The following is a 25,447-nucleotide window of genomic DNA, read 5'->3' as shown; positions in this document are numbered from 1 at the left end:
AGTCATGGAGTGCATGCCTTAGAATGCTGTGTAGTCCATCCTATAATAAGCTAGCCAAACAGAGCGGTAGTGGCCGTTTGGTCGGTTACTCTGTATGCTCGCCTGAGGGCTTGACCTGTTTCTTCATTTGATTGTCCAGGTCATATTAAGCATCAAAAGAAGACCGGTCATACTCCATGCTGAGTCGCCTTTAGACATAGTGCGATGGCAACATAACATAGGGTACAAGTGTGGTATCATGAAAACAAACACAATAGCAGGTCATCCCCAAGCACCCTGTCCTTATCCATCGCGCAATATTAGTGCTCCCTCCGAGAACCCGGCCCGTCCAAGAAATTGCTTCTTTCACAAATCCGGACCCCAATCCACGATCGAAACGCCCTTTCCCTTGCTCTCCATTATGCACTCCAATTTATCTTCGTTTGTGACCCATCCATGTCTTCGAGTGGCAACCGCGTACTTAATGGGATCCTTCCACTCCTCCCACCACGTCTTTTCGTCTTGCACCATACATACCCTGTCTCTCTCGCCATTCTTTGCGTTGGAAAAAGGCCACACGACCTTCACAACCTCGTACTTGCTCTTGCCGCTGAATAGCGTGCTGACACTTGTGAAAAATCTGTTCACTTTGTCCGGGTTTTGAATGACAACTCGCGAGTGCGTCACCGGGAAGGTCACGGTCACCAACCCTTTGTAGTCCGTCTCGGCTACGAGGTTCCGCAGTTGGCCACCAAGCCACTCGGTGTCCATGTTGGCGACAACGCGCTCTAGAAGAAAGGTTTTGACGTTAGAGTGGTCGTCAATGAAGCGCCGATACCAGTCTTCCAGCCCTCCATCACCGATGTCAGGCTTGAGTGAAGGCTGGATCCCTCCACGATACGCCATCTCGTCCCGGTTGACCAGGCGGAGGTAGTCCATGCGACCAAGCTTGTCGTCAGAAACTAGGAGGTTCAGGAGGTTCAATTTGATGCTGAAGTCGACCTTCCTTCCACGGGTGCCCGTCACGTGGATTTGGGGCTTGGGCGGAACGGTAGCCAGGTTACGCAGCAGCGCCGCCAGTGCCCTGACGTTTTCACTGAGATACTTCGCCTTGCTGGTGATGGTTGTTGTGTCGTGAGAGAGGTCAAACATGGGCGGGCTGTATTGGCGGTAGTCGATGACAGGAAGCCCGGGGTACCGCGGGATCGTTGTGCGGCTTTGGCCATGACTGCGTACGTCCAAAGAACTGCTCGACGGGATCGAATACGGCGGTGGATGTGAGAATGGCATCGACTTGGGGTTCTCCTCGGCAGTTGGCTCTACCGGTGGCGAACTGCTGGAACCAGGTATCTCTCCGGGTCGGTGTACTGGTCCGCCTTGGTTTGCCTCTTGGGCCTTGTCGTTTAGTAGCGATCTCCGGTTCTCCATTTTCTAGAGCCGACCGCGCTCAGGTGATGGGTTTGAGCCTTCAGTAGTTAATGTACTTTGCCCGAAAGAAGCCCTGCCGGTAAAAACTGCTCAATGCTGTTGAGAATCGGTGACCCTGGGTGAGTTGAAAGTCTTCTACGAAGGTCAGAACGTCGGCAATTGCCCCAAGTCGCGTGGATCTTTCGAAAAGGTTCCAATGTTTTGATGACAAGATTAAAATGTCCGTTTCGGTGGTCTTTATGGCTTTTCAGCGCTCGGATTGCCAGGGTAAAAGCTGAATGTTCACTGTCTGACCTCCCTTTCCACGACGACGACGGTGGCGCAGGCCTTCAGCGGTGTCTCCAAGCCCACATCGCTGCCTGCCTACACAGGCGCAAAACAGCCAGTCGCAGCGGAAAACGCAGCAGCTTGCATGGTTCGTGCTTTCGTGCTATAATACCTAATTGGTCACTACGGCGTTCTCTCCCGCCCTACTGAAGCGTCGCCGGCTTTGCGGCTGGACAAAAATCATCCGACCAGACCTCGTTGGAGATGCTAGACTATACGGTTTGCCGTAGAGACGTAAATTGGCCTAGCTAGAGGGTGGCCCAATAAGAAGAACTTGACGGGATCCACCATAAGAGTTCATAATATTTGTCTGTCATTTCGCACTGATTCATGGAAACTTGCTTATATCATGAACATTCACCATCTTTTTCCACGACGAGATAAGATGTGTTCAGAGACACAGAAATATCGATGTCAACCTGCGCAAGCTTGTTTCATAGTAGAAGAGGTAGCCGGATGCGTTGAGGTTGTTTACACAGTCGCAAGGTTTTGTTCGTGGTATATAGGCTGTTTTGACTTTTGCCCAACGAGATTGCAGCGCCGTGTCGCTCCAGACTACGCGTCGAAGAGTTGGTATAGTCATTGGTGAGCCATCCAAATAGACCACCAACACAAGACCCCAGCCAATTGACAATGCTCGTTGGGATAGGAGTACAGTGTGGTACCGAAAGTCATGACGCCCACGGCGCCGAGGTTGATGCTGTGGACACTGGAGCCATTCCCACTTAGATGCACAAGCCTTGCCATGGTTCTGGATTCAACGTATGCGCCTGCTTTCATTTGTCTCGTACAGCGTGGTATCACTATGGCGAAGACTTAGTCAGGGCATTGGGGCGAATCTCCTACATGTACTTACCTAGCTAGACATGGCGACTACAGGCCAAACTCACTGCGAAAGATCACAGAGTAGTCCGGGATGATTGTAAACTCATTTTCGAGCCCCATATGACGGTTGGAAAGAGTTTCCAGTCGAAAACCGACAGCCAAATCCATGATATGTCCACGTCCACTGATGAGTCGAGTGGCTAACGAGGCCCGTTCAAGCAACTTTCATGGGAGGGAACAGGGACATCGCTCAAAGAAAACGACCTCGCATCACTAAACGACGCCACACAGCCTCTTCGTCTTCATTCTGGTTGGCGGCGGTCGTATGTCCAATTTCAATGGGGTCGGGATTCTCGCAAATATTGAAGAAGTCTTCTGCCATGCCTTCGCCAGCGGTAAAGCCGAGGTTTAACAACGTATCAGTGGGAACAGATTCGTACCTATAGAGTGTCAGTTTCGCCCGTGATCAACTCGTTTCCCAAATACACGAAGTTGAACCAGTCTACGAAGTCAGAGGAGACCAAGACAGAACTGACCATTGAGTGGCATCCGGGAAATCAAAATCAAAGCTGCTCGCATCATGCTGGCTCTCGTGAGCGGAAGGGCTCCTCAGTCCCGGCTGCACGCCCGGTGGTTGACTAGGCTTATCATTGCCCGCTTGCCGATTGACGAGGGCCCCGAAACCGTTCATGCCCAAATCCGAGCCATGGCTAATATTGGCGTGAGAGGCGAAACTTTGCCAGCCCGGTGTCTGAGCTGTTCCTTGCGATAGGCCTCTTTCGTACGTGGAAATCTGAGGCAGTTCCGAACGAGAGGCCTGTTTTCGAACGTCTTCACTCAGTATATAAATGTCGCCAGGGTTCTGAGGAGCACCATGAGGATTTGAAACAACAGACGGCCTTCGAACCCCAGAGGTTGTGGATGTTCTTGCACGTTCTCTGATCCCGTTGGCTGGCTTGGTATGACTGCTTGTCTGGCTTTCCTGGCTGGGACTCGGGTTGGTTGTAGGAGGAACGGCCCCTTGCATGACCAATGATGGTTTGTCCGTCGGCACATCAGGCATCTCGCCCGTCTGCACGAATCTGCCGAGGCGGCTCTCATTGAATCGTTTGACAAGCTCTGATTGGTGATCGTTGTTTCTGAAATAATCGGCGGTGGAGATGCCAGTGTCACCGTACGTACCGTTGGCCAAAAGCTGGAGCACCAAATCCTCAATCCCTGGGTTTGTCTGTAGCACTAGACCCCAGAGTCGCTCGCCATGTTGAGCAGTGTAACCGGTGCGCGGACCCCGCTTGCGTACGGGTCTGTTGTATGTACAATCAGCACCCGCACGTTCACAGACGGAGCACTTGGGCACAGCATTGTCGCAAGGTTGGTGTTGAGAGTTGCATCGGTCACAAGCACGGCTGGCCTTGCGTTTCTTGGACGCTCGTCTGCCGTCGTCGCTCTCATCATCACTCATAGCAAGAACCGCCCGTCTCAGGCCTCTGTGGTCGTCTCGTCGCCCGCAGATAAGTGTCTCCTTTGGCTGTATTAGGTAATCAAGATTGTTTGCTAACGACGAGGAGGCTGAGTGGGTTTGCCTGTCGTGCTCTCACAATTGAATCCGGCCGATGGAAACCACGCATTTGTTGGTCCTGGCCTAGCTGCCGTCATTCAGCTCCAGCTCAAAGCGTAGGCTCGTCTGCTGGCATCGCTATCCGCTTCGTGGTGTTGAGACTGGGGTTGATGACAGAAGTTGAGAGGATTCGGCGGGCCGAAACCACCGCCGTTAGCCGTCCTTGTAGATCTGCTTGGAACACCTCATTTGTATTTCCCACGTGCTCCAAGAATTGCAGCAGAACAGCCGTCCTCTTAGTGTCTCGGTGAGCCTCAGTGAGCCTCAGTGAGCGTACTGTATGATCCGTCGCCCAATATGCTGCCAAAGAGAGGCAATGTCAAAACGGGGACTTGCCTCCCCAACGCTAGACCGAGCCTCATCCATAACCAGCTTTCCAAGCACAAGGACGGAAGAGCTGTTACAAGGTCCGAGGTGCAGTGGGGCCATGGCTGGCGATGGGTGTGGCTGGCTAAAAGACTGTTGGTACCCCACAATTGGAACCCAACCCTTGCCAATACCCGCTGCCGGCCGCGGCTTCGGGTGGTTTCAATTATGGGAGAACATTCTCACTGCTGTCGATGCTGTTGCCGGACCTAAAAAAAATCGGTGTCACGTAACAGCGAACGAGAATCGAATGACCGTCCTTAAGCTGTGGCTCTGAGGAATAATTCATAGCTGATCAGTATTTGATGATGTCTGTACAATTGGTTTCAGAAAGCCCTGGCCGAGACCTCTGACTTGGTCGTATCTTCGAACTTCACAAGCGACAACCCCTATTACTATCAATAGCCCTTCTTTCATCTCATATATCCGTCCTAGGGGAGAGCATCGTGGACCACATCAGATCATCAAATAGATGACCTAGACAACGGTAGGTGATCAGTTACGCTGTCCCTCCAGCCTACTCTGAACACAAACCGGCACTCGCCGAGGAATCAAAGGGTCTCCATGATGGCGGACTGTCCTTTCGTCAATCTTTGCCCGATGAATCAGCCTGTAATGGCCACTCAGTCTGTTGTTCCAAATCGCAGGATATTTCACCAAGATGCTTCTATCATTCTCGTTGGGTGTCGCGGCGCAGGGAAACGCACCCTGGGGTTTATTGGCGCTACCTATTTGCGTCGCCGCCTTCTCACCGAGGATCACTATTTCGAACAAGCCACCGGTTGCAACCGGGCCAAGTTTATTGAGAATTACGGCAGGCAAGCCTTCATTGACCAGCTGGCGTTGGTCTCGGCTCAGGTACTGCAGTCGAACCGCTCCAACTGTGTGATCGAATGTGGAATGGGAACCTTGAGTCGAGAGATACAGGAGCTTCTCCTTCAGTTGTCGCAAACCAACCCGGTCATCTATGTCCACCGAGATAAAGAGGACATATACAAGCTTCTGAGGTTGTCTGTTACTGACGCCGAACGGCTGTTCTTGGCAGACCAGAAACACCGCGATTGCGCCAATCTGGAATACTACAATCTGTTCGATCCAAGTGGCGAGGGTATTACTGCCCCAGAGAACAATGTGAGATCAGTTTCGAGAACCTCGGCGAGGTTACTACAGGTTAAGGAGGACTTCACCAAGTTCCTTGACCTGATATCTGGGCAAGGCCTTTTGCGACACTGGGTCGAGAACCCCTTCGCAATTAATGCAATACCTCCCGAGTACAGGGCACACTCCTATATACTGCGGCTGCGACTTTCGGACCTCCTTGGTCAAGAAATTGATTTGACCGAGCTTCAGCCAGGAGGGGATGCAGTGGAGCTTATCATTGACACCTGGCCAGCCAATATCATGGACAACATAGCCGCACAGGTTGCCCTCATTCGCCGCAAGCTAGACTTGCCAGTCATTTATCATGTAGAGGAGACCTCGCGGGACGGACACCAGCGTCCACAGGACGAAAGAGATGCGATGGATACACAGCTGTTACTCCACGGCCTCCGGCTAGGGGTTGAATATCTCAGTGTCGATCTGCGGAGAAGCGATAAGTTGGTAAATCGTGTTCTCGAGATGCGTGGCAGAACCAAAGTGATTGCCAATTTCACCATGAGAGGAATTGGCGCTCCTCAGTGGTCAGATGCCGTCTATTTGGACCATTACCAGCGTGCTCAAGCTCTTGGCTGCAGCATTGTCCGCTTCGCGAGATTCTGCGCCCACGACAGGAACGACGAGCTTCGGCAGGTCCTTTTGGATAGAGTCAACGCATTACCGGATCCAAAACCTCACCTCGTTGCCTACGAGTTCTCTATTCTTGGCTTGTTAAATGGGCAGCCTAACGAACGGGGCCAGAAGACGCCATTTCAAAGCCTAACATTCAATCCGATTGGCCACGACTCGCTTGAACCTCTTACTCGGGATCTTATCGCTGGTGTGAACACAGTCCGGGGAGCTCTGCGCCTCATGTTTCGCCACGGATACCTTGAAACTCTCAAATTCTATACCCTAGGTCAAAAGGTGTACTACTCGGCAAGCCCCGCAATGCACCGAGCCGCATACGACTTGCTCATGATGCCTCATTCGTTCGATGCCAGACAATGCACCGATCTTGACGAATTAGACTGGATCCGATGCGAGCCAAACTTCGGAGGTGCTTCTCTGACAGCACCGTTCAAGGTGGCCATGATGCCGCGAATCGATCATCTCAGTGCACATGCTACTGCCATTGGGGCGGTAAATACTCTCCTGCCACTCCGCGGACAAACTTCATCGATACTTGACCATGCCAATACTCGCAATAGAGCAGGTGCAACAAGGAAATGCTACGGCGACAACACGGACTGGAGCTCTATCATGACATGTTTGCGTAGAGCTATCAGTCCGAGAAATGCGGTCCAGCCCTCACGAACAACCGGCCTTGTGATCGGGGCCGGAGGAATGGCTCGTGCAGCCATCTATGCCCTGATCAAGCTCGGCTGCCGGAAGATCTTCATCCACAATCGAACAAAGGCGAATGCTGAAAAGGTTGCCGAGCACTTCAACAAATGGGCTCAGGGGCAGGGACTTGTGGGCACCCAAATATGCCATGTGCTTGGCTCATCAAATCAGCCATGGCCTGAAGGGTACCAACAGTACGTTTGTCAAGTATCCTTTCTGCTTCTTCCACAACGACTGTCTTCAGTCAACAATATGCCCATGGTAGCTCTAGTGCGTCCGATCTATTCTAAGAATCCTTGCTAATTCTCCCGGGCCGATAGGCCGACTATGATCATATCTTGTATTGCAACTGCGGTTGATTTTGATGGAAACTATGTCGAGTATCAAATACCCGAGCAATGGTTGAAAAGCCCCACGGGAGGAGTGGTAGTCGAGGTAAACCGAGCCCAGATGCCTCAACCTTGGAGTCGATTATTCTAACAAGGTCTTGAACGCAGTTGGCTTATGAGCCTTTGATCACCTCATTGATCACACAAATGCGGCACATCCGCGAATCCGGCGCTACGTCGTGGGTCATTGTTGATGGCTTAGAGGTGGTGTGTGAAATGGCCATAGAAGCCTTTGAACTAATGACGGGCGTAAAAGCGCCCAAGAAGTTGATGCGAAAGGTATGCAATGAGACGTGGGAGAATAACTTCTCCCCGTTTGAGCCTCGTCGATAGGGACAACTCGGTCCTTGGGGGCATGGTATTGACACTCTTGGGCTACTTGCTCTCGATTCTGTATACCCTGGGGAATTACCGCGATAAAGGTAAGGTATGCAAATGCCTGACCCATTAGTGCAACAATGGCATACCTGCCAGCTCTAGATGTCAGCACTTCGGGGGATCATTTTGCCCTGGCTGATACTAGATCCGTGACAAAATGGATTACCAATCACAGTGCGTTACCTGAAAGATTGATAGGTACTGTGAACTAATTAGACTAGGAATTTGATAGGATTTGGTAGGATTGGGTGGAATTCAAAGAGGCTTTGCCGACCAACGAGAACTACATGCTGCAATGAAAATAGGGGCGTGACAGGATAAACGGCACACCGAGGGTAGAATAATATCGAATAGCCAAATATTCCGGTATATTTATTAGAAATATCGAAGTGATTCCAACTAGAATATTCTGGAATATTGGGTTGTCCCTGTCATTCTAGTCCAGGTGCCACCTGGATGTTGATCCTACGAGGCCTCGTATGGTGTTGCGGTCGGATTGGCATCGGGAGGTGCTTCCAGGAATGGCTAGTTTTCTCGAAGTGAAGCGGGGTACACAGCCATCACAGTAGTAGTTCAGTTAGTGGCTGGATGAATTATACCTGGTGGATGCCTTTGTTCGTCGGTATAACCAGACTGTATCTGTTTGTGATTGTGAAGCCGATTAATAATTACTTGTCGGCTGGTGTAGTTGGTCACTTCGCTGGTAGATAAGTCCCGATTTGAGCCTCACCCAGTTGGGTCGGTGACGAGTCGCGGGTTCGAATCCCGCAGCTGACACACAAGGGGGTTTAGTCAACCCTTACGGCGCGCTGCCCACCTTGTTGACTTCGCCTACCTAGCGATAATAGGGAGATTGGTGCAGTTTAGGATTACGAGCATCCTAGCCAGTCGACCGTCAAGCACTACGTCGGCGGAATATAACTCGACAGCCGGTCCAGAATTCGAATCGTTAATCCGACCCCTTATCGGACCTCGCCTTTCCGATAACGCTCGTCGGCGAACCCGTCCCCTCACGATAGAAGGCGCGCAGCACGCCCTCTCGCCGCGATTCTTGCGAGCGTCTGACCACGTTACGGTCTATCCACTTGAGCGTATGGTTGAGATGTATACGCTCGACGAGAACCCCAATTAGCAGATACTACGACTTGTCGCGACAAAAAAATAGTCGAGCATCTTCTGCACATCAGCAGCATCCCACCCCTGAGGACGAATTTAAGTGCCACATTACCACACTTATCGGTAGTTCAGGCAGGGGTTGTAGCACAGACTTAGGGAGGGACAGGAGGTTTAGTAGTCGTTTGGCTACAAGTTTACCTGTATAACCGCCCGACGCGGCTTAAGGGCCCGCTATATCATCTATAGCCCCTTAAGGGAGTACTTGTAGAGGTACCGAGGGTTAACACCTACGGCGTATTTAATATTATTTTTTTATTTTAATAATTACTTCCAGGGGCACGGGGGTTCAACATGACTCATATGTAAAATATATATCGCATGCCTGCTATCCTCGAGTCTCGACCGCTCTCAATACTCTGCACAATATCGTGAAAGTAGAGAGTGGAGAGTCCTTCATCAACGCCAGACCATATGCAACTCAAATCCTTGATTTTCTCAGCCCTTGCGGCTTTCGCAGCACAAGCAGCAACCCTATCCAACTTCGACGACTGGGAGCACGGCCGGGTCGCCCTGCAGGATGTCAGCATCCACTTCCGTTACCACGGCACCGGCCCTCCCCTCCTCCTCATCCACGGCAATCCGCAGTACAGCCTTACCTGGCGCACCATCGGGCCCCTTCTAGCCCAGAACTACACCGTCATCGCCCCCGACAATAGGGGCGCCGGTGACTCTTCTATCCCGCCCGACGGCAATTACAGCGCGCCGGCCTCGGCCGAGGACCTGAAAGGCGTGCTCGACTTCCTCAACATCACCTCCGCCTACGTCTTCTCCCACGACAAGGGCGTCGGCCACGCCTTCGCCCTCGCGGCAAAGTACCCGGCTCTCGTCAAGATGCTTGGAGTGTCCGAGTACCTGCTTCCTGGCTTTGGCTACGAGGTCGTCGCCACTCCCGCCCCGTACTGGGATTTGTACCAGAATCCGCAGTTGGCGTTTTTCCAGATTCCAGATTTTGCTGAATTCCTCATGGCGGGGAAGGAGAGGCAGTTTCTCGAGTGGTACTTTTATCATGGGAGTTACTCCGGCGCTTTGTCCATGTCGGAGGATGTGGTGAATCGGTATACCAGTAGCATCTCCAAGCCGGGATTTCTGCGTGCTATGCTTGGGCCCTTTTCTGCGGCGTCGTTAGCGGCGGATGCGAGTTTTTTTCAGGGGACGGTGGGCGTGAATCCCCTTTCTATGCATACGTTGGCGCTCGGTGGGGAGGCTAGTTCTGGGGTTCGGGAACAGCTGCGAGGATTGTTTGCGAATGTTACGACTTCGCTTGATGTTGATATTGTTCCCAAAGCTGGGCACTGGATTGGTTAGTCTTCAATGTTCCCTACTGCGTTATTGGTCTTACTAACGAGTTTCATAGCTGACGAAAACCCAGCCTGGGTTGCGAGACGGGTGGCGAGCTTTTTGGCTACCGATACATCGCCTCTGCCGAATATTGACCTGTCGTATCTCGCGGATAAGGTGACGCTGACGGTGGGCTTCTATGGTACTTTGGGAAACGCGGCTCTCGCTGGACTATAGGGACTAGTATTGTTTCCGGACTGTGTCCAAAGCAGAAAATTGAGGAAAGAGGCTGTATAAATGCATACTCTGCTTTATAAGAGGACATAAATGACAATTAATACTATGTTTGTCTCATTAGGGCGAATCCTTGGTCCTTTATTAGGATGCCATATAATCAGTGCTTGGGAACTCAAGGCCCACAATGGCAGAATTAACAAGGTGACATACCTAAAAATCGGTTATGTAGAAACTAATTGGAGGGAAACAGGAGCACAACTCCCAATCACATCTCTACGAGTACGACCCGGTCTGATTTCATGCTCACGCCAAAGCCTCTCCGGCTCTGCTCCTTGGTGACGTTAAGTTCAAAATTTACATCGTTCACATTGTGCAGCAGAGGGGCCCGGTTGGCAACAAGGAGCATGCCGCCCGGCGCGACTCTGGGCCCAGGAGCTATCCAATATATCGGACCGCACCAGCCCTTTTCCTAGCTCTTTCATGCTCGTCCGGTCTCGACAGCCGATCTAGAGGGGGAGATTAGAGACACATCAAATTCCATGCTTTATTAAAGCTTGCAATAAGTCCGATACAAAACCACAGCCGCAGTACAAGAGACCAAACAGAGGCCACCAAGTATGCAGCGACGAAGGCAGCTACTGCCCGCTCCCGCAATAGCTGTGGACTGGACGCGAAGAGCCAGAAGCGCACAGGATGATGCTTGATGCGTATTGTTGGATCTTCGACCACTTGACAGTACGCACGGCTCATCACGGACTGAGCCAGAGGAGCGACGACGAGGGAGAGCGCGGGATTTTTGTCGGTGTCGAGATCTGGGCGGAGCGCCTTGGCACTCTGGTACAAGGCGACCAAACCTTGGTGGCCCAGCGATATATAGCTTCCTAAATTCACTAAACTCGAATGGCAAATGTTCAGGACAATGTAATAGGTTCTACTCCTCATTATTAATAAACAAGTATTGAGTTTCCGCAACTGCGTTAGTGTTAGGCCGAAACGCAGACTCGGACAAAAGAACGAACTGAGCTGAAGTGCAGATCCAACGTATATAAGTTACCTGATCAGCACTATGCATAATCGCCTGGGCCCATATTTGAACAGTATTAATCTAAGCTGTTAGTAATGTATATTGCCTTCTATCCTAGACAACCTGTTATGTATCGGGTACTCTATACTGAAACGGGGTCAGGCGGTCGGTAGGATGTACCTATCACCTAACACACTGAACAGACGGCTCCAGTACCAATAGATCACATCTGTTGGTCAGATCAGACGGAGATCATGGTGCTGGCCGTAAGAGCGAAGCTCTTATAAGTCTTGTGCGCAAGTTGGTCGGATGTGCCTCTGAGACTCTCGTGTCGGGATAATTCTCAGAATAGGATGTCTGGCTCCTAGGAGTCGAATTGAAGCTGTCTCTAGTACTGGATTGCTCTGATCAGAGCAAGACACAATGTCTCATAGTTGTCAAGGCTAAAATGGAAAGGATAGATGGATTCTTAGAAGCTATCCCTTGAACGTGTAAGTGAATCATGAACTGAAGCTTCTGAATTGCATGCATTGAAAAGAGTGCGATGATGGCTGACTATTGCTTGTCGAATCGAAAAGATGAAGAAGCCATTAAAAAGGGTCCGTCCTCGAAAAGAAAGTTGCAGCCACAAGCCTCCTTCATCAAAGCAAAAGATCCTCCCCATTCCGTCACCTATTTTCCCTGGCGTCCGGCCTTACCCCGCTACAATACGCACCCTAGATATTATTCAAGACACTAATAGCAGGACTCAATTCCTAGTACAAACCCTAATAGTACTTCTTCAGTAGTTTCGCAGCTAGAATATAGACGTTTCTTTATATTACGGGGGTTACTAGGTTCTATTCCCCATCATTACGAGGATATTGTACTAAGCAGTAAATTTACAGAGAAAATAAAGAAGTATACTAAGAGGTATGTATTGTTACGGGCTTCAAAATAAACCAAGTTTATTATCACACTTCGTATGGTCGTACTATACTTCCTTGGAGAGAGGAACAGCATCTTGAAGAGCCTCTCAACACCAACCTATGTAGCACAACGCATAGAGCAGGCACAGCGGTTAATATGACATCTATCCAGAGTCATCAACGGGTAGGCAATAGCGCCTTGAAATCTACGTCTTTACAGCAACACAACATGGAGGCACATGATTCTTAAGACATTATTACCCCTACACACAGATATCGCATGTAGGGGCAGTTGTACAACAATATGCAAATAACCACCATTCACAAGAATGTTGCTTTCACCGCCCAAATGCCCACATTTGTCAAATTTACAACACTTCGGCACGAAGCACAAGTAGGATCGATTCGTGCTCGTAGTCGATAAGTACGTCAGAATCATTGTCTATCCGTTTACAGTGCCAAGCTTTATTAAAGTGCTCCGAAATGATCTATATCCATTTCCGGTCAACGCATCAAACACGTCCAAGACTACAACGCCGCTATCCTCCCCCAACCAAAGTGCCGATGGTCAGAGTTAAGCCATGCGCCGATACCTCCACCCATCGCATTGTATAAGGGTAAGTAATGCAAGAATAATAGAAGCAGCCTGGCGATCGACCCGATATGCAAGAACTGATGCGCAGGTGAATGATGAGAAGACACAAAAGTCTAGTACACCCTTGCCGCTGGTCTCCAATGCTGTGATGTAGCTGAAAGCCTGTTGCGCGACACAAAAGACAACATCCTCAGAACCAAACTCCGCCCCAGGCCCGAATAAAAGCATACGTACAGTAATGTGCTCAATCGGAATATTTACGCCATCGAGATGGAACTCGGAGGACCGCCGATACCAAAAAGATTTACACAAGCTCGAAACCATCATCCTCGATAATCTCCGGCTCCTTTACGACGGCCGCATAGTTCGGACGGCGGAGGTTCTGGCGAGCCTTTCGACCCTTGAGCGTATCCCCGTTGGTGTCCAAAATCTCGTACTCCTTCTCGATGAACTTCTCGGTATCCTTTCTGTTGGTCTTGACGAAAATATCAAGTGATAAGGGCTTGCCAGGACTCTCAGCCCGGTCGAAGTTATATAAGAAATTATCCGAAACACTTGGCTTTCGCCGAGAATTTGGGGAAGGAAGCATGTCGATCAGTGATCGCGAAATGGCCGAATCGGCGAGTTCTTCCATGGCCTCGACCTTGGCTCGGGAGCGACTCAATGGGACGTCGTGCGCTAGCTTGGCCTTGACGATGTTGTGGTTGCGAATGTGGTAGCTGCAAGACTTGTCAGTACCTCTTTCGTGAAGCGACCTCGAAAGACTGCTTGTGACGACATACTTCTCATACGCACGCTCCGGTCGGACTTTTGCGCGTTGGCTTTCGCTGCCACTCAATATTTCTTCTCGAATAATGGAGTTACAACCAGGTGATGGTCGTTGGCCTCGGGACCACTTGCTGTTTCGCTCCTTGACTCTCTTCGGGTCCTGAGCAGCGCTTCGTAAGTCTCGAGCTTCCTCGAAGGCCATAGTTACGTGTTCAAGTATGGTGATGGTTGCGTGTTGATGCGTGTTATCGATTGAGGTGCTGGAGCTTTGTGATGTATCGAGCCCGGGATGCAAGCAATTGTCTCAGGCTTGCTAATATCTTCCTGCTTCTTTGTCTTCGTATCTATTCCTTTGGGGACTTGGCCAAAGGGTGTCGTGACGATGAACTTGATGGAAGGCCGGCGGCAGGGGACTAACCAAGTTCTGAGGGCGAGCCGGAGTTCTCTATGCAATTTGAATGCAAGGATGAACAAGTGGCGGTGCTAAGGATGAAATCTAGGTTCAAGGAGAAGGATGATATGGGTATGAGAATGCAGCTGGAGGTTTTTCTAGAAGAGAAAGATAGATGTGGCAAACAGCGAGTCACAAGGCGACAGGGCGATTAGGTAACGTGCGTTGGCTGCTTGCGCGGGCAGCTGCTTTGTGTGGATGCTTGTTGGGGTGAAAGAGTAAGCAAGTGCGGTTTCGTCAGGTGGGAAGTGGCTTTGTCATTGATGATGTCGAGAATCAAAAAGACGACGAAGCTGGGTAGGCCGGGTGACTCAGATAAGGAAAGCGAGGCTCCGATGATCCTTGACGATGATGCGATCAATGCGATGGACGCTTCGGGGTGTTGAAGGGGGCCGTTATCGATAACGATGACGTTGTTACAGAAGGCTACTTCTTAGTCAGGCACAGGATGACCTACGGAACGACCAGAGGAACGAGATTAAGGTTGCGTTGAAGATTCAAGCCAAAGACGGTTGCAACAATCGACAATCGTTGTATACAGAGACAGCAATACGAAGGGCTTGGCAAAGTCAAATTTCAGGCTGCTGAGTTCTGTTTGTCGCTGAGCAGGTACAGAGGAAGGAGAAACGAGCAAGCCCGTCCTCTAATGGGGGGAAACTCGGAACTCTCTTATCATGGTATCAGGCTAGATCACCGTGTGTCCGTTAGAGTCGGCGTTGCGCGTGGATGGGTACGAAATAGAGAGAGGCTTAGGTCAACCGAGCGATTGTGACGAGATAAAGCTGGGGGCGTGTGTTTTCCACGATGGTGGGTGTGTATCTTTGCTGGTGTGTGTGAATAACAGGTGACGTTTAGCAACAACACAGCCTCTGGCTGCTTAGATGTTGCATCAGCGGCTAGAGCGCTCTCCCCTTTGGCAGCGGGCGGGTGACCTCACGGCTCAGACTGTTGTTGGATTTGGGGGTCTTGTGCCCGGTTCTCGTTGTCGCGGGCTTGGATGATGAAATCGAGAGATTACCTTGTTGCAGCTGCCTGTACCTCAGCCAACAGGGAGTTGGATCAGGACACGCCTGCCTTGGCCGTCAGTTTCCAAGGCCCGACTTGGCTCCAACAGCTCAACCCGTGCCATCATCATAGGCCGCATTGCCACTTATCTGCAGCTAAATTACGTGCTGTACCTGAGGCAGCCCGGCTTTGACGGCTTCGGTCACAGCAAGGTCAAGGAACCGATCGAGGAACGCGTCGAGTCTCGAGGATTCAAGTTGCTGCTCCATCAACGTTCCCTGTGCGAATCAATCATGGCAGCCCACTTGCCACGTTATGCCGGCCATGTAATTTCTTGCTTGGTGTTTCGGAACAGGTTCCAGTACTCGGAAAGTCCCGGGCGCGCCTTCATCTTGAATATGAATAGTTTCTCAAGAGGCGTTCTATCGTGATGAAGCGTCCCGAGGTATACACCTTGCGCGATAAGGCATAGCAAATCAGAACCGTCATAAAATTGAGCGCTTGGGGGGGGGGGGGAAATAATAGTCCACTATGAGTTCCCCATGTCTCCCCGCACTGCCGGATGTCCTCATTTAGACGTGGCGGCAGATCTACGAAGGAACGTCTAGTGCTTCTGGACTGGATAAACTGAGAGCCTTCAGCTTTTTTCTCCATTTTACCAACAGGCGTAGACATGAGTCAGGATGCTAATTTAGAAAGTTGTCCCGGGATAATCTTGCAATCTCGCAGTCGCAATTAAAGCATTGACTTATCATGAGGTGAGCACTGCCTGCCCTAGGCCAGAAATTTGGACTCTCAGCTCCGCTGCCTCCGCTGCCATAACAAGTGGGGGATATCTATTGATAGCATAGCGACAACGATAAGCTAACGATGTACATAGTAGACGCCCCTACTACTGAACTTACGAAATGGCCTCGCGCCCCTGCAAAATGATTCACGTGAGGAAACAATCCTACATCATTCGTTGAAAAGGCGTTAGCGTACTAGTAAAGCAGAGTTATTCTTACCGATCTCTCCATGCCATTCTTCCATTACCTCATATATGCCCGAAGTGCTAACTAGTCTGACAATAGTCTACTCGTAGGGCCAGGGTTCGTGGCTGCGAGTGGCATATGAGCAGTTGGCTTGAGGAGCTGAACACACCTGGAATCACAGTCAGGGAATCTTCAGAGCTAGCTTGGCAAAAGGTCAGAAACAAGGCTCAGAACTGCAATGCCTTGAAACGTAAAAGTATCCAAGTACTCAGCTCGTGTTCAAACGATCGGAAGCGCTGTTTCCTCGGGCTTTCTAAGTCTACGCCCAAGACACCGGCTGCATGATAGCTTGTTTCTTGATCTAAGGATATCCTGGATGAAGTAACGGAAAGTCGGATACGTCAACAGTTCCGTTGTGCTGGAACAGAGCTGATGAATTGCATTAGACGGACTAGGGTGTCGGGAACCGAACCAAATGACCAAAATACTGCACTCACTCAATATCAGTGAACCATATTGACGTCATTGCTAGGTAACATAACATTCAACTCCAACGGACTATGCACACATGTCTGCTCTCTTTTGAATATAATAATCCGACTGCACGCCTGGTAATAAGATGAGCATAGCCCTTATCATAACTCATAGCTTGAGTCAAGAATTACGACCGTCCAATTAATCGGTGCTGACGCTTCTGTAATTTGAGCAATATAGTACTTAAAGATTGTGCCATTTTCTACTATACAAGATAACACGAGATCGAGGTTTAGATCGAATATTTAATTTGAGGTATTTTAACCATATCATCATTGACGGCAACCATAATGGAATGGCCTACGGAGTATTAAAACCGCATCTGGAGTTGATCACTAGGGACCAGAGGCTCTACACATAGTCCACATAGAAGCATACTGATTAGATATGCACTTATCGGGCTCTCGAAAGTTGAAGGTTACAGGGACTCCAAACCTAACGCAACAGTAGGAAGACATGACGAATCTATCGCCCATCCACCCAATCGCCTCAAACATCCTCAATACTCCACCAAAATGTCATCGGACCTCTCGCAATATCTAGCAACACATTACCTAATCGCAGACCCTAAGCCCACTAAAAAGCGTAAGCGCAAACAACCCGCGGCCGACGCAGGCGGCCTCCTTATAACCGACGAAGCCGACTCCAGCTGGGGCACCTCAAAACAAGATGATGACGATGAAGCCACCGCCCAAGTCTCCGGCACCTCAGCCGAGTTTCGCAAAGCCAAGAAAAGCAGCTGGAAAGTCGTCGGCACGCCCGCCCCCTCAGTAACCCAGACCAAAGCCGAAGACGCAGCCGCAGACGCCATCCTCGCCTCAGCAGCGGCCGAGTCTGCCGCTGCGGGCGCAGACAACGATGAGGATCTACCCGTCATGATGGCTGACGGGACGCACGCGGGTCTACAATCTGCCGCGGCGGTGTCGGCGCAGCTGGAGCGGCGCAAGAAGCGGGAGCGCGACGAGTTCGAGCGTGCGGGACAGCAGAAGGAGGCCGAGACAGTGTATCGGGACGCGACGGGGCGGCGAGTGGATGTCAGCATGAAACGGGCGGAGCTGCGGCGGGCGGCGCAAGATGCGGCTGAGAAAGAGGAGAAGAAGAAGGAGCTGTTGAGAGGAGATAAGCAGATTGAGGAGGCGAGGTTGCGGAGGGAGCAGCTGGAGGATGCAAAGCTGCAGGGCGTGGCGAGGGGGGTCGATGATGAGGATATGAATCGAGAGTTGAAGGGGCAGACGAGGTGGGGGGATACTATGGCCCAGTTTGTGGCTAAGGACAAGGTTGGGGGAGGGGATAGCGGAGGGGGGGGAGGGAAGAAAATGAAGGGACGGCCAGTATATCAGGGTGCTTGGGCGCCGAATCGGTACGGCATTCGTCCGGGCTATCGGTGGGATGGTGTGGATCGTGGGAATGGATTCGAGGCCGAGAGGTTCAAGGCCATCAACAGGGTCGAACGGAACAAGGGGCTCGAGTACAACTGGCAGATGGACGAGTAGCACCATACCGAGTCCGTTTAGTCTAACTACTGTATATACTTAGTTAGGCACATGAAAAAGGTCCTGGATGGCAGGCAGCATCGCCGTCCTCTTTCGGCAGCGTCATCCCAGCAAGTCAGGAAAAATATATCCAATAAGCAAATTTTGGAACCAGTCACAATGTGATCAAATTGCAATGTTTCTGTGCCAACTACATGTGTATATTATCTGCGCTCAATGCCAATGTTTATTGGACCATTTACCAGATAGTGCTGCTTCGCAATGACAAATTGCATCCCGCAATCCCCAAACCATGGGTCGTGATGCCATCATCACTCCATTGCGACAAGCATATTCCTTCAAGCCGACTGCTCCGCCCTGTACGGTTGAGTCTAGCATCCTACTGCTTACGTTTGAGAAGTTTCTGTTCTTTGGTGTAGACGGAATTCTTCTTAACCAAGGAGAGCCACTCCGTTCTGGGCATCTGGCCCGGGCCATCACCAATGCGTGAGCCAAACATCTTGAGGAAGTTGCTGATCGGGATGCCGTCGGGAAGCGGAGGCAACTTGTCATGGATCTCCTGGCCTGTAATGGGATTGCCGGGAGAATGGGGTGTCGAACCGCCGTCCTGGTTGGGAGGGTGATTGCCTGATGTAGGATTAGGGCTCCCAGCTCGCGAACCTGTAGGAGTGCCCTGAGCACCCGTACCTGTCCCGAGCATGCGCTGCTTCTTCTTCTTCGGACCACCAGCACTATCCGACATCTCCCCACCCGTCGCCTCACCGTCACTAGTGGAACCAGCGCCGCCCATGCGCCGCTGGCTACCAGGCATGGGGGTAGTGCTGCGGCTGCCCGTCATCGAAGATGACAAGGCTCCGGTTTTCTTCTTCTTCTTGCGGTTGGATTCAGCTCCGCTCGAGTCTGACACCACCGGTGACCCAGCACGCTTGAGCGACTTGCCTTTCTTCGCAGCCTCAGCTGCTGCCTTCTTGCCTTGCGCGGCGTCGTTGCCTTTGGAGGCCCCCTCTGCTTTGTCTTTACTATCCTTGTCGTCTTCCTTTTTGTCTTCATCCTCAGAATCTGAGTCGGACTCGCTCTGTACCTAGTTAGCAATGTTCCAAACTTGGTATAAGTGTGGCTTACAGAGGTGGCGAACGGATCCCTCTCCTTTTCGGAGTCGTCGCTGTCATATTGGAACTGCTTGTCGCGCCTCTTCAATGCCTTCTTGAGATCCTTTCCAAACAGCTTCCTCTCCAGCTCCTCTTTCGTTAACTCGGCCTCTTCCTTCTCAACCTTGCCCTCGTCCGCGTCTCCAAACAAGTTTGCACCAAGCTGTTCACGGCGGATGCGATCTTTCGATTCCTTGGTATCTTCATCCTTGTCAGGCTCGAAGCCGGCAGTTTCGTCGTCATCCTGGAACTCATCGCCTGACATGTCGATATCATCATGTTCCATTTTCTCCTGACGGGAAGCCGCCTTGAAGGTACCAGCTTCTTGCTTGACGAAGACCCGTTTGTCGCGAGAATCGGCAATCGCCTTTTCCTTCTCCTCGCGCTGAGCGTCTCGCATGGCCCATCGGGAGACTGGCGCCTTGGCGCCCATCACTTTCTCAGCTTCTTCGATCGACAGGGCATTTACAGCAGCTCGCTTAGAAGAGAACTTGTACCACTTCTCCATGGGTACCATGCGGAATCCTCCTTCGTGGATGATGAAGGCAACCTTGGTCTCAGATAACGGCGCCTCATACTGCCCAACCCATACGTTCTTGCCATCGGCATCTTCCAGATGCCACGGTAGAGCTTCCTCGTATCGAATCTCGGATTCCTTCTTCTGCTGTTCTGTGCGCGCCCCGTAGTGGGCCTGAGTGCCCGTCTTCTTCTTCTCGTGCGGCTTGAGCTGGCTCTTTTTGGGAGCATCTCTCATGACAGGTGCCTTCTGGGCGTCATCTATGGCACGCTGGGCTTCTCGGTCTGCTTTAGCTTGCGCAAGCTTTTCCGATTCAGCGATCTGCTCAGGTGTCTGTTCCGGTAGCTCTTCCTTGACTTCGCGGCCAGGCGCTGGCTGTCTAGGGTCTCGGCGGTGCAACGTAACAGGACGGGTAAATTGGTCTTGGTTGGTAGGGTCGATGGACTGGTTCTGGGATCTCTGGTGAGGAGGTGCCAGCCTCATGACGTGGAATCGAAGCCCTTCCTTAAGGCCCTTCTTGGTCAAAAAGAGGGGATATTCCCTAGCACCAGGTGGCGGCGGGGCGGACCATCCACCATTCTGTTTTCGCAACTCCTCGAAATTAGGCTGCGGTGGTAGACCATATCGCTGTTGTTGTGGCTTCATGTTTGCGGGTCTCGAAGCGGCAGCAGCTTTGGCAGCAGCAGGCATGGGAGTTCCGGGGGCATGGACGCCAGCCGGTCGCGGCTGAGGCTTTCGTCGCGCAACAAGGGGATTGTCATTGCGCGGCTTCTTGCGAACAAGCGGGCCTCTGGCGCCTGGTGGAGGGGTCGGGTTCTGGCCATTGGGGCCACCAGATGGTGATGCGCTCATGGTGGCAGTTGTACCAAGTTGGATGTGATGGAGTTGCCGGCGTGTTCGGTACGATTGCCTTGGCCAGGTATGCGAGACACCGACGCAATGTTCTTATTGCCAGTCCGCCGTCATGGGTAAAGTTGATGGGTGGTCTTAGGAAGTAATGAAAGCAGACTCCAAGTCTTTGTATGGGTTCGCTGAACGCAGACACCTAGGCAGGAAAGAGCAATGATGCTAACCCAAGTGTTCAATATGACAAGAGTGAGTGCGCAGGTCGACTTATCATTCGACAGACTGTGATAGCGCTTTGCTGAGCAGCAGAGAACGGATTAACGATGAAGCATGTACGATGAAAATAAGCGGAAGGCTGCAAAGGGCAGTCCCATTGAAAGCAGCAAACAATGACCAAGGTGTCAGGGCGTCAGTTGAGGCTCGAACGCGAAGAACGCATGGGTCACAAATGGACGTATCCGGAGATGCCAAGACCTTAGCCTGGCTTCAGCTGAGGATACTTTTGAGTGCAGTTTCCAAGGTATCCCTCGGCCTGTTGTCCATATAAAACCTACTGGAACTAAGGGCTGAAGATACTTTAGTCCAAAGTAGCTTCCCATCCACCCCATCTTCAGCCCTCAATGCTTGCTGATTGGCTGTCGCAAGTCTAGAGTTTCCTGCCAGACATGCTCCCTGCATGTCTCGCATGTCTCGATGAGTGTCTCTCACCTATTTGACTTCATCGCACTTGAGCTGCTCCTGTGGGCGACAGAGAACTTGGGAACGATTCATTTTATTACAAGTCACATGAAGCTCATACCTTTGGATTTTGGCTCTTTCCCCTACTACCTTGCTCCCTTTCTTACTTGTCCTCTATTCCAACGGTCACCCACAATCTGCAGCCTGAAAAGAATTATTAAGGGATTAGCAAATGCAAGGCAACATATTTGTCCCTTGCTGTTTTGGCACTCAGCCTCAAAACCTCTGGCACGAACTTCTACAAGAACAGACAGTTGATCACTTTTCCAAGGCAATTTAGAACTGTCACTGCTTTACCAGTTCATGCCTTGCCCGGATCACCTTTACCTCATTTTATTCGTCTCAGGCAGCTGACCAGCTTTCGTCTTTCCGGGCTTGTTCCTCTCTTCATAATCACTTCACTTCTGCATTAAGCTCCGAGTCCATGGAAGATCATTCAAAGCTTTAGTATCAATGGCTCGACCTATGGATGCTGCATCATCCTATATCTAGTCCTGTGCCACCTGTCCTTGGGATCTGAACGCTATACCTGAAGCCTCCGGCTCCATCAGCCAAGGAGCTGCAGGCTATATTCAAGCGGCCCGCTGCTCAGGCTGCGCGAGGCAGCACCATGCATGGTGCGCAAGATAGAGGACGGCCCCTTGAGGACCGTCTGCGGAATATCATCCTTGGCAATGTCGAGAATGTGGTTCCCAGCAGTCACGCGGATAACACTCAGGCATCTCACCTACGCGACGCTCAACCACTCACTGCCACAGATGGATCCAGCGAGTTTGGTACTGGCGCTATCCCCCCACCACCACCAACACCACCGCAACAGCCAGTTCCAGGCACAAAGGGTGCGAAGAAACGGCTAAATCAAGCTCAACGACGCGAAATGAGTGCACAATTGACCATCCCAATAGAACCTAGAGCAGCTGAGCCTGGAAACTCGTTCCATAGCCCTCAAGGCTTCCAACAACAGCGTCACGGCCCTGGGTATCATCAAAAGTCAGCGCGAGCCCCTTCCGCAGGATTCCGCGGTGGGTTTCAAGGTCACATGTCCGCTACTCCGTCAGTCCATGGTCACGCGATGCCTCATCAGCAACACCAGCACCAGAGAGGTTTTGGTTACCCATCACAATCATCTCCAACGCAGAGTCACCATCCTGACTGGAGACGATCACAGCCGCTTCAAGGCGAGCCGCCATCAAGAGGTATCAACGTTCTCTCAGGTGAAGCCTTCGCTTCTAGACCCCCCCGAAATACTCAAGGAGGCCTGTATAATCCTGGTGGATATCGCCAGTATGTTGTGACGCCTGAAGAGTTGGCTCTGCAATCAAGTCTTCTCGAGCAGCTCTGCAGTGTCGTCGTTCGTAGTGCTGAAATCGGACATGATGAAATTGCCGAGAAAGAGAATTTTCGTGTCCATATTGAGGAGATATGCCGTCGCGTCGTTGCACATCAGGAGATTGAGATCAATGGATTTCAATCCTTCCCATCTCAAAGCGTTCAGTTGAAGTGTTTTGGCAGCCTCTCATCAGGCTTTGCCACAAAGGCTGCTGACATGGACCTTGGTCTTTTGTCACCATCCTCGGCCATTCCTCCTGATGCGTCCGAATCGCCGGTTCCTCGGCTTATCGAGAAAGCTCTGCTCGATGCCGGTTTTGGTGCTCGTCTATTGACACGAACTCGAGTGCCAATTCTGAAGCTATGCGAGAAACCTACAAGGAAACTTTATATGGATCTTTTGGAAGAGCGGTTAAAATGGGAGAAAGGGCTGGATAACGATGATCAGGATGGCTTGGATAACGATGCAGGCATGGACGAGAACGAAGATCAAGATACAATAGACGCCACGGTTTTAACTGCGCAAATTCTCTCGACCGACCAGCAGCCCAAGGAATCCGGAATTCCCTCTGATGCACCACTCGCACAAACTCGAGGACATCGGCCTGCTTTGCTCAAGCAGACGCGAGGCCAGTCGCTGGCGAGCTACTACGGCCTCGCGAAAAGGACCTTGAGACGTATGAATGGATGCGACATTACGCATTCGAATGCTGCAGACTTCACCGATGCAGACTTCATGGCCCTTGACGATCTGAGCTCAGCATTTATTGATGGTCTTCAAGACGAGGGACTGCGGAATCGCATCAGAGCGTTCCACTCTTACTCGGCCGGAAAGCAGCAACCAAACTTTAGGTCTCTCCACGGGGTTTACATGATGGCTGAGGGAGAAAGACTAGTCATGATTTGGGAAGCTAGGGAAGTATTCGAACGTGACTCGCGGCTCGAGCATACTCACACCAAGCCTATTCACCGCTGGCGAGAGCTTCACGGTCAGCGCATGTTTGGCATCGATCCTCTGGCTTTCAACAAGGATCTGAAAATAGCAGCCGACCGCCTTCATCAGATCCCAGCGATACAGTTGATGCAGCTTCAACAAGATGCGTACGAGTCGCCCGCTGAATATTATGCGAGGATCACGAAGATAATCGCTGTACTGAGTGAGACCGCTCTTCTTCCCACCGGTCCAGGCAAAGCTTCACCTGTCGTCCGATGCTACTTGGCTGGGATCCGAAATGACGGGATTCGCGATGGGGTTGAGGAGTTTACACAGTCCACAGGCTGTCAGGACCTACGAGTCATTGCCCGGAGGCACAAGGGCCTCCACCTTGCGGTTGAATATGAGCAAGCTATTGAGAAGGACCTTTATCGGCCAGAGGATATTCCTGTCATCCGCGAGTATGTCGCCTTGTTACGTCACAAGTTCATCCAAGCGGCTCCACCTCACCAACCGGACTACGGCTTGCCTATTCCCGCCACTTTTGCGCCATTGTTCGACAAGATCCGCCAGCTGCCGGATCCATCCCAAACGGTGCCGGTGCAGCGCAAAGATCGGTATCATGATAAACTAGAGTTTCCCAAGGCGGGTGTAGGAGTGCAATGCGACATCAACTTCTCAGCTCATCTTGGGTTTCAGAACAGCCTGCTCCTGCGATGTTACTCTTACACCGACTCACGCGTAAGACCTTTGGTTTTATTCGTTAAACATTGGGCGAAAGTGCGAGGTATTAACACGCCTTACCGCGGAACGCTAAGTAGCTACGGCTATGTCTTAATGGTGTTGCATTACCTTGTCAACGTCGCACAGCCGTTTGTCTGCCCGAACTTACAGGAACTCGCGCCGGATCCCGGCCCGACAGGGACTGAAATCGAGGGCATCACCACCTGCAGGGGTCGCAATGTACGCTTTTGGCGAGACGAGCAGGAGATCCAGAGACTGGCTGGGGAAGGCGTTCTCAACCAGAACCGGGAGTCAATTGGATATCTCCTTCGAGGATTCTTCGAGTACTATGCCAATAGCAACATGATGAGCACTATTCAAAAAACAGGGTTCGACTGGGGCAGGGATATTTTGAGCCTGCGAACGCGCGGTGGGCTTCTCTCCAAGAGGGAGAAAGGCTGGACAGGGGCGAAGACGGTCTTGCAATCGCATACGGACCCTCCGCCTACCCCCACGGGTACGGAAATGCAGGGGCACCTCAGATCTCCCAACCCTGCTGTACTTGATTCTATGACAATGCCTGATGCTCAAGCCGATCCACCCCTTTCGCCGGACAGAATCGCAGCCGGAATCCCGACAATCCAAACCTCAAAGGCCAAGGAATTCAAAGAAGTCCGCAATCGCTACCTGTTCGCCATTGAGGATCCATTCGAGCTCGAGCACAATGTCGCCCGTACCGTGACGCACAATGGTATTGTGTCTATCCGTGATGAATTCCGTCGAGCGTGGCGAATCATCCGGTCAACGGGTAAGACGGCAGTGCAGGAAAACCTACTGGAGGATGTGAACGTCCACAGCGAGATCATAGACCAGAACAGGTTTGTTGACTTGCTCACTGATATTCACGGACTTCACCCTTAGGCAGGCAGGCATACCCTTTGGCGAGATGCGAAGATATTGGGCATAGGTCGTGGA

At 51.4% G+C, this 25,447-nt stretch overlaps 10 protein-coding genes and 1 non-coding gene across 11 annotated transcripts; 6 read left to right on the top strand and 5 right to left on the bottom strand.

Moving 5' to 3' along the window:
- Positions 1–345: 345 nt before the first annotated feature.
- On the bottom strand, positions 346–1,269 carry BCR38DRAFT_341525 (uncharacterized protein; the record flags this gene model as incomplete). The annotated part of the gene is made up of 1 exon (XM_040855873.1): positions 346–1,269. The coding sequence occupies one exon, from the start codon at positions 1,267–1,269 to the stop codon at positions 346–348; it is 924 nt and encodes a 307-aa protein (XP_040716667.1).
- A 240-nt stretch (positions 1,270–1,509) lies between these two features.
- Positions 1,510–1,983, top strand: BCR38DRAFT_198988 (uncharacterized protein). The gene has a single exon (XM_040854082.1). It carries the CDS (start codon positions 1,612–1,614, stop codon positions 1,882–1,884), a length of 273 nt encoding a protein of 90 aa, XP_040716666.1. The 5' UTR covers positions 1,510–1,611; the 3' UTR covers positions 1,885–1,983.
- A 735-nt stretch (positions 1,984–2,718) lies between these two features.
- On the bottom strand, positions 2,719–4,226 carry BCR38DRAFT_198993 (uncharacterized protein). The gene has a single exon (XM_040854083.1). The coding sequence runs from the start codon at positions 4,019–4,021 to the stop codon at positions 3,062–3,064; it is 960 nt and encodes a 319-aa protein (XP_040716665.1). The 5' UTR covers positions 4,022–4,226; the 3' UTR covers positions 2,719–3,061.
- A 469-nt stretch (positions 4,227–4,695) lies between these two features.
- On the top strand, positions 4,696–8,194 carry BCR38DRAFT_432988 (uncharacterized protein). Its single transcript, XM_040860226.1, has 3 exons — positions 4,696–7,221; positions 7,348–7,462; positions 7,525–8,194. The coding sequence occupies exons 1-3, from the start codon at positions 5,108–5,110 to the stop codon at positions 7,747–7,749; spliced, it is 2,454 nt and encodes an 817-aa protein (XP_040716664.1). The 5' UTR covers positions 4,696–5,107; the 3' UTR covers positions 7,750–8,194.
- A 274-nt stretch (positions 8,195–8,468) lies between these two features.
- Positions 8,469–8,571, top strand: BCR38DRAFT_t167. Its single transcript has one exon. It is a non-coding gene; the product is annotated as a tRNA-Thr (tRNA).
- A 622-nt stretch (positions 8,572–9,193) lies between these two features.
- Positions 9,194–10,649, top strand: BCR38DRAFT_432980 (Alpha/Beta hydrolase protein). Its single transcript, XM_040860225.1, has 2 exons — positions 9,194–10,270; positions 10,325–10,649. The coding sequence occupies exons 1-2, from the start codon at positions 9,382–9,384 to the stop codon at positions 10,483–10,485; spliced, it is 1,050 nt and encodes a 349-aa protein (XP_040716663.1). The 5' UTR covers positions 9,194–9,381; the 3' UTR covers positions 10,486–10,649.
- A 1-nt stretch (position 10,650) lies between these two features.
- On the bottom strand, positions 10,651–11,441 carry BCR38DRAFT_432979 (uncharacterized protein). Its single transcript, XM_040860224.1, has one exon. The coding sequence runs from the start codon at positions 11,425–11,427 to the stop codon at positions 11,005–11,007; it is 423 nt and encodes a 140-aa protein (XP_040716662.1). The 5' UTR covers positions 11,428–11,441; the 3' UTR covers positions 10,651–11,004.
- Positions 11,442–13,316: 1,875 nt separating this feature from the next.
- On the bottom strand, positions 13,317–13,982 carry BCR38DRAFT_340953 (uncharacterized protein; the record flags this gene model as incomplete). Its single annotated transcript, XM_040855827.1, has 2 exons — positions 13,317–13,750; positions 13,808–13,982. The coding sequence occupies 2 exons, from the start codon at positions 13,980–13,982 to the stop codon at positions 13,317–13,319; spliced, it is 609 nt and encodes a 202-aa protein (XP_040716661.1).
- A 2,858-nt stretch (positions 13,983–16,840) lies between these two features.
- BCR38DRAFT_523948 (Pre-mRNA-splicing factor of RES complex-domain-containing protein) lies at positions 16,841–18,380 on the top strand. The gene has a single exon (XM_040865278.1). It carries the CDS (start codon positions 17,260–17,262, stop codon positions 18,235–18,237), a length of 978 nt encoding a protein of 325 aa, XP_040716660.1. The 5' UTR covers positions 16,841–17,259; the 3' UTR covers positions 18,238–18,380.
- BCR38DRAFT_523947 (uncharacterized protein) lies at positions 18,381–21,153 on the bottom strand. Its single transcript, XM_040865277.1, has 2 exons — positions 19,360–21,153; positions 18,381–19,312 (listed from the first exon to the last, which is right to left on the bottom strand). The coding sequence occupies exons 1-2, from the start codon at positions 20,752–20,754 to the stop codon at positions 18,617–18,619; spliced, it is 2,091 nt and encodes a 696-aa protein (XP_040716659.1). The 5' UTR covers positions 20,755–21,153; the 3' UTR covers positions 18,381–18,616.
- Positions 21,154–22,096: 943 nt separating this feature from the next.
- On the top strand, positions 22,097–25,393 carry BCR38DRAFT_457642 (uncharacterized protein; the record flags this gene model as incomplete). The annotated part of the gene is made up of 2 exons (XM_040862062.1): positions 22,097–22,770; positions 22,810–25,393. The coding sequence occupies 2 exons, from the start codon at positions 22,097–22,099 to the stop codon at positions 25,391–25,393; spliced, it is 3,258 nt and encodes a 1,085-aa protein (XP_040716658.1).
- Between the last annotated feature and the right edge of the window lie 54 nt (positions 25,394–25,447).

The sequence above is a fragment of the Pseudomassariella vexata genome, assembly GCF_002105095.1.
Source record: "Pseudomassariella vexata strain CBS 129021 chromosome Unknown BCR38scaffold_6, whole genome shotgun sequence".
Lineage (NCBI taxonomy): Eukaryota > Fungi > Ascomycota > Sordariomycetes > Amphisphaeriales > Pseudomassariaceae > Pseudomassariella > Pseudomassariella vexata.
The sequence above is the reverse complement of the archived record's forward strand: the minus strand, read 5'-3'. Positions and strand labels throughout refer to the sequence as shown.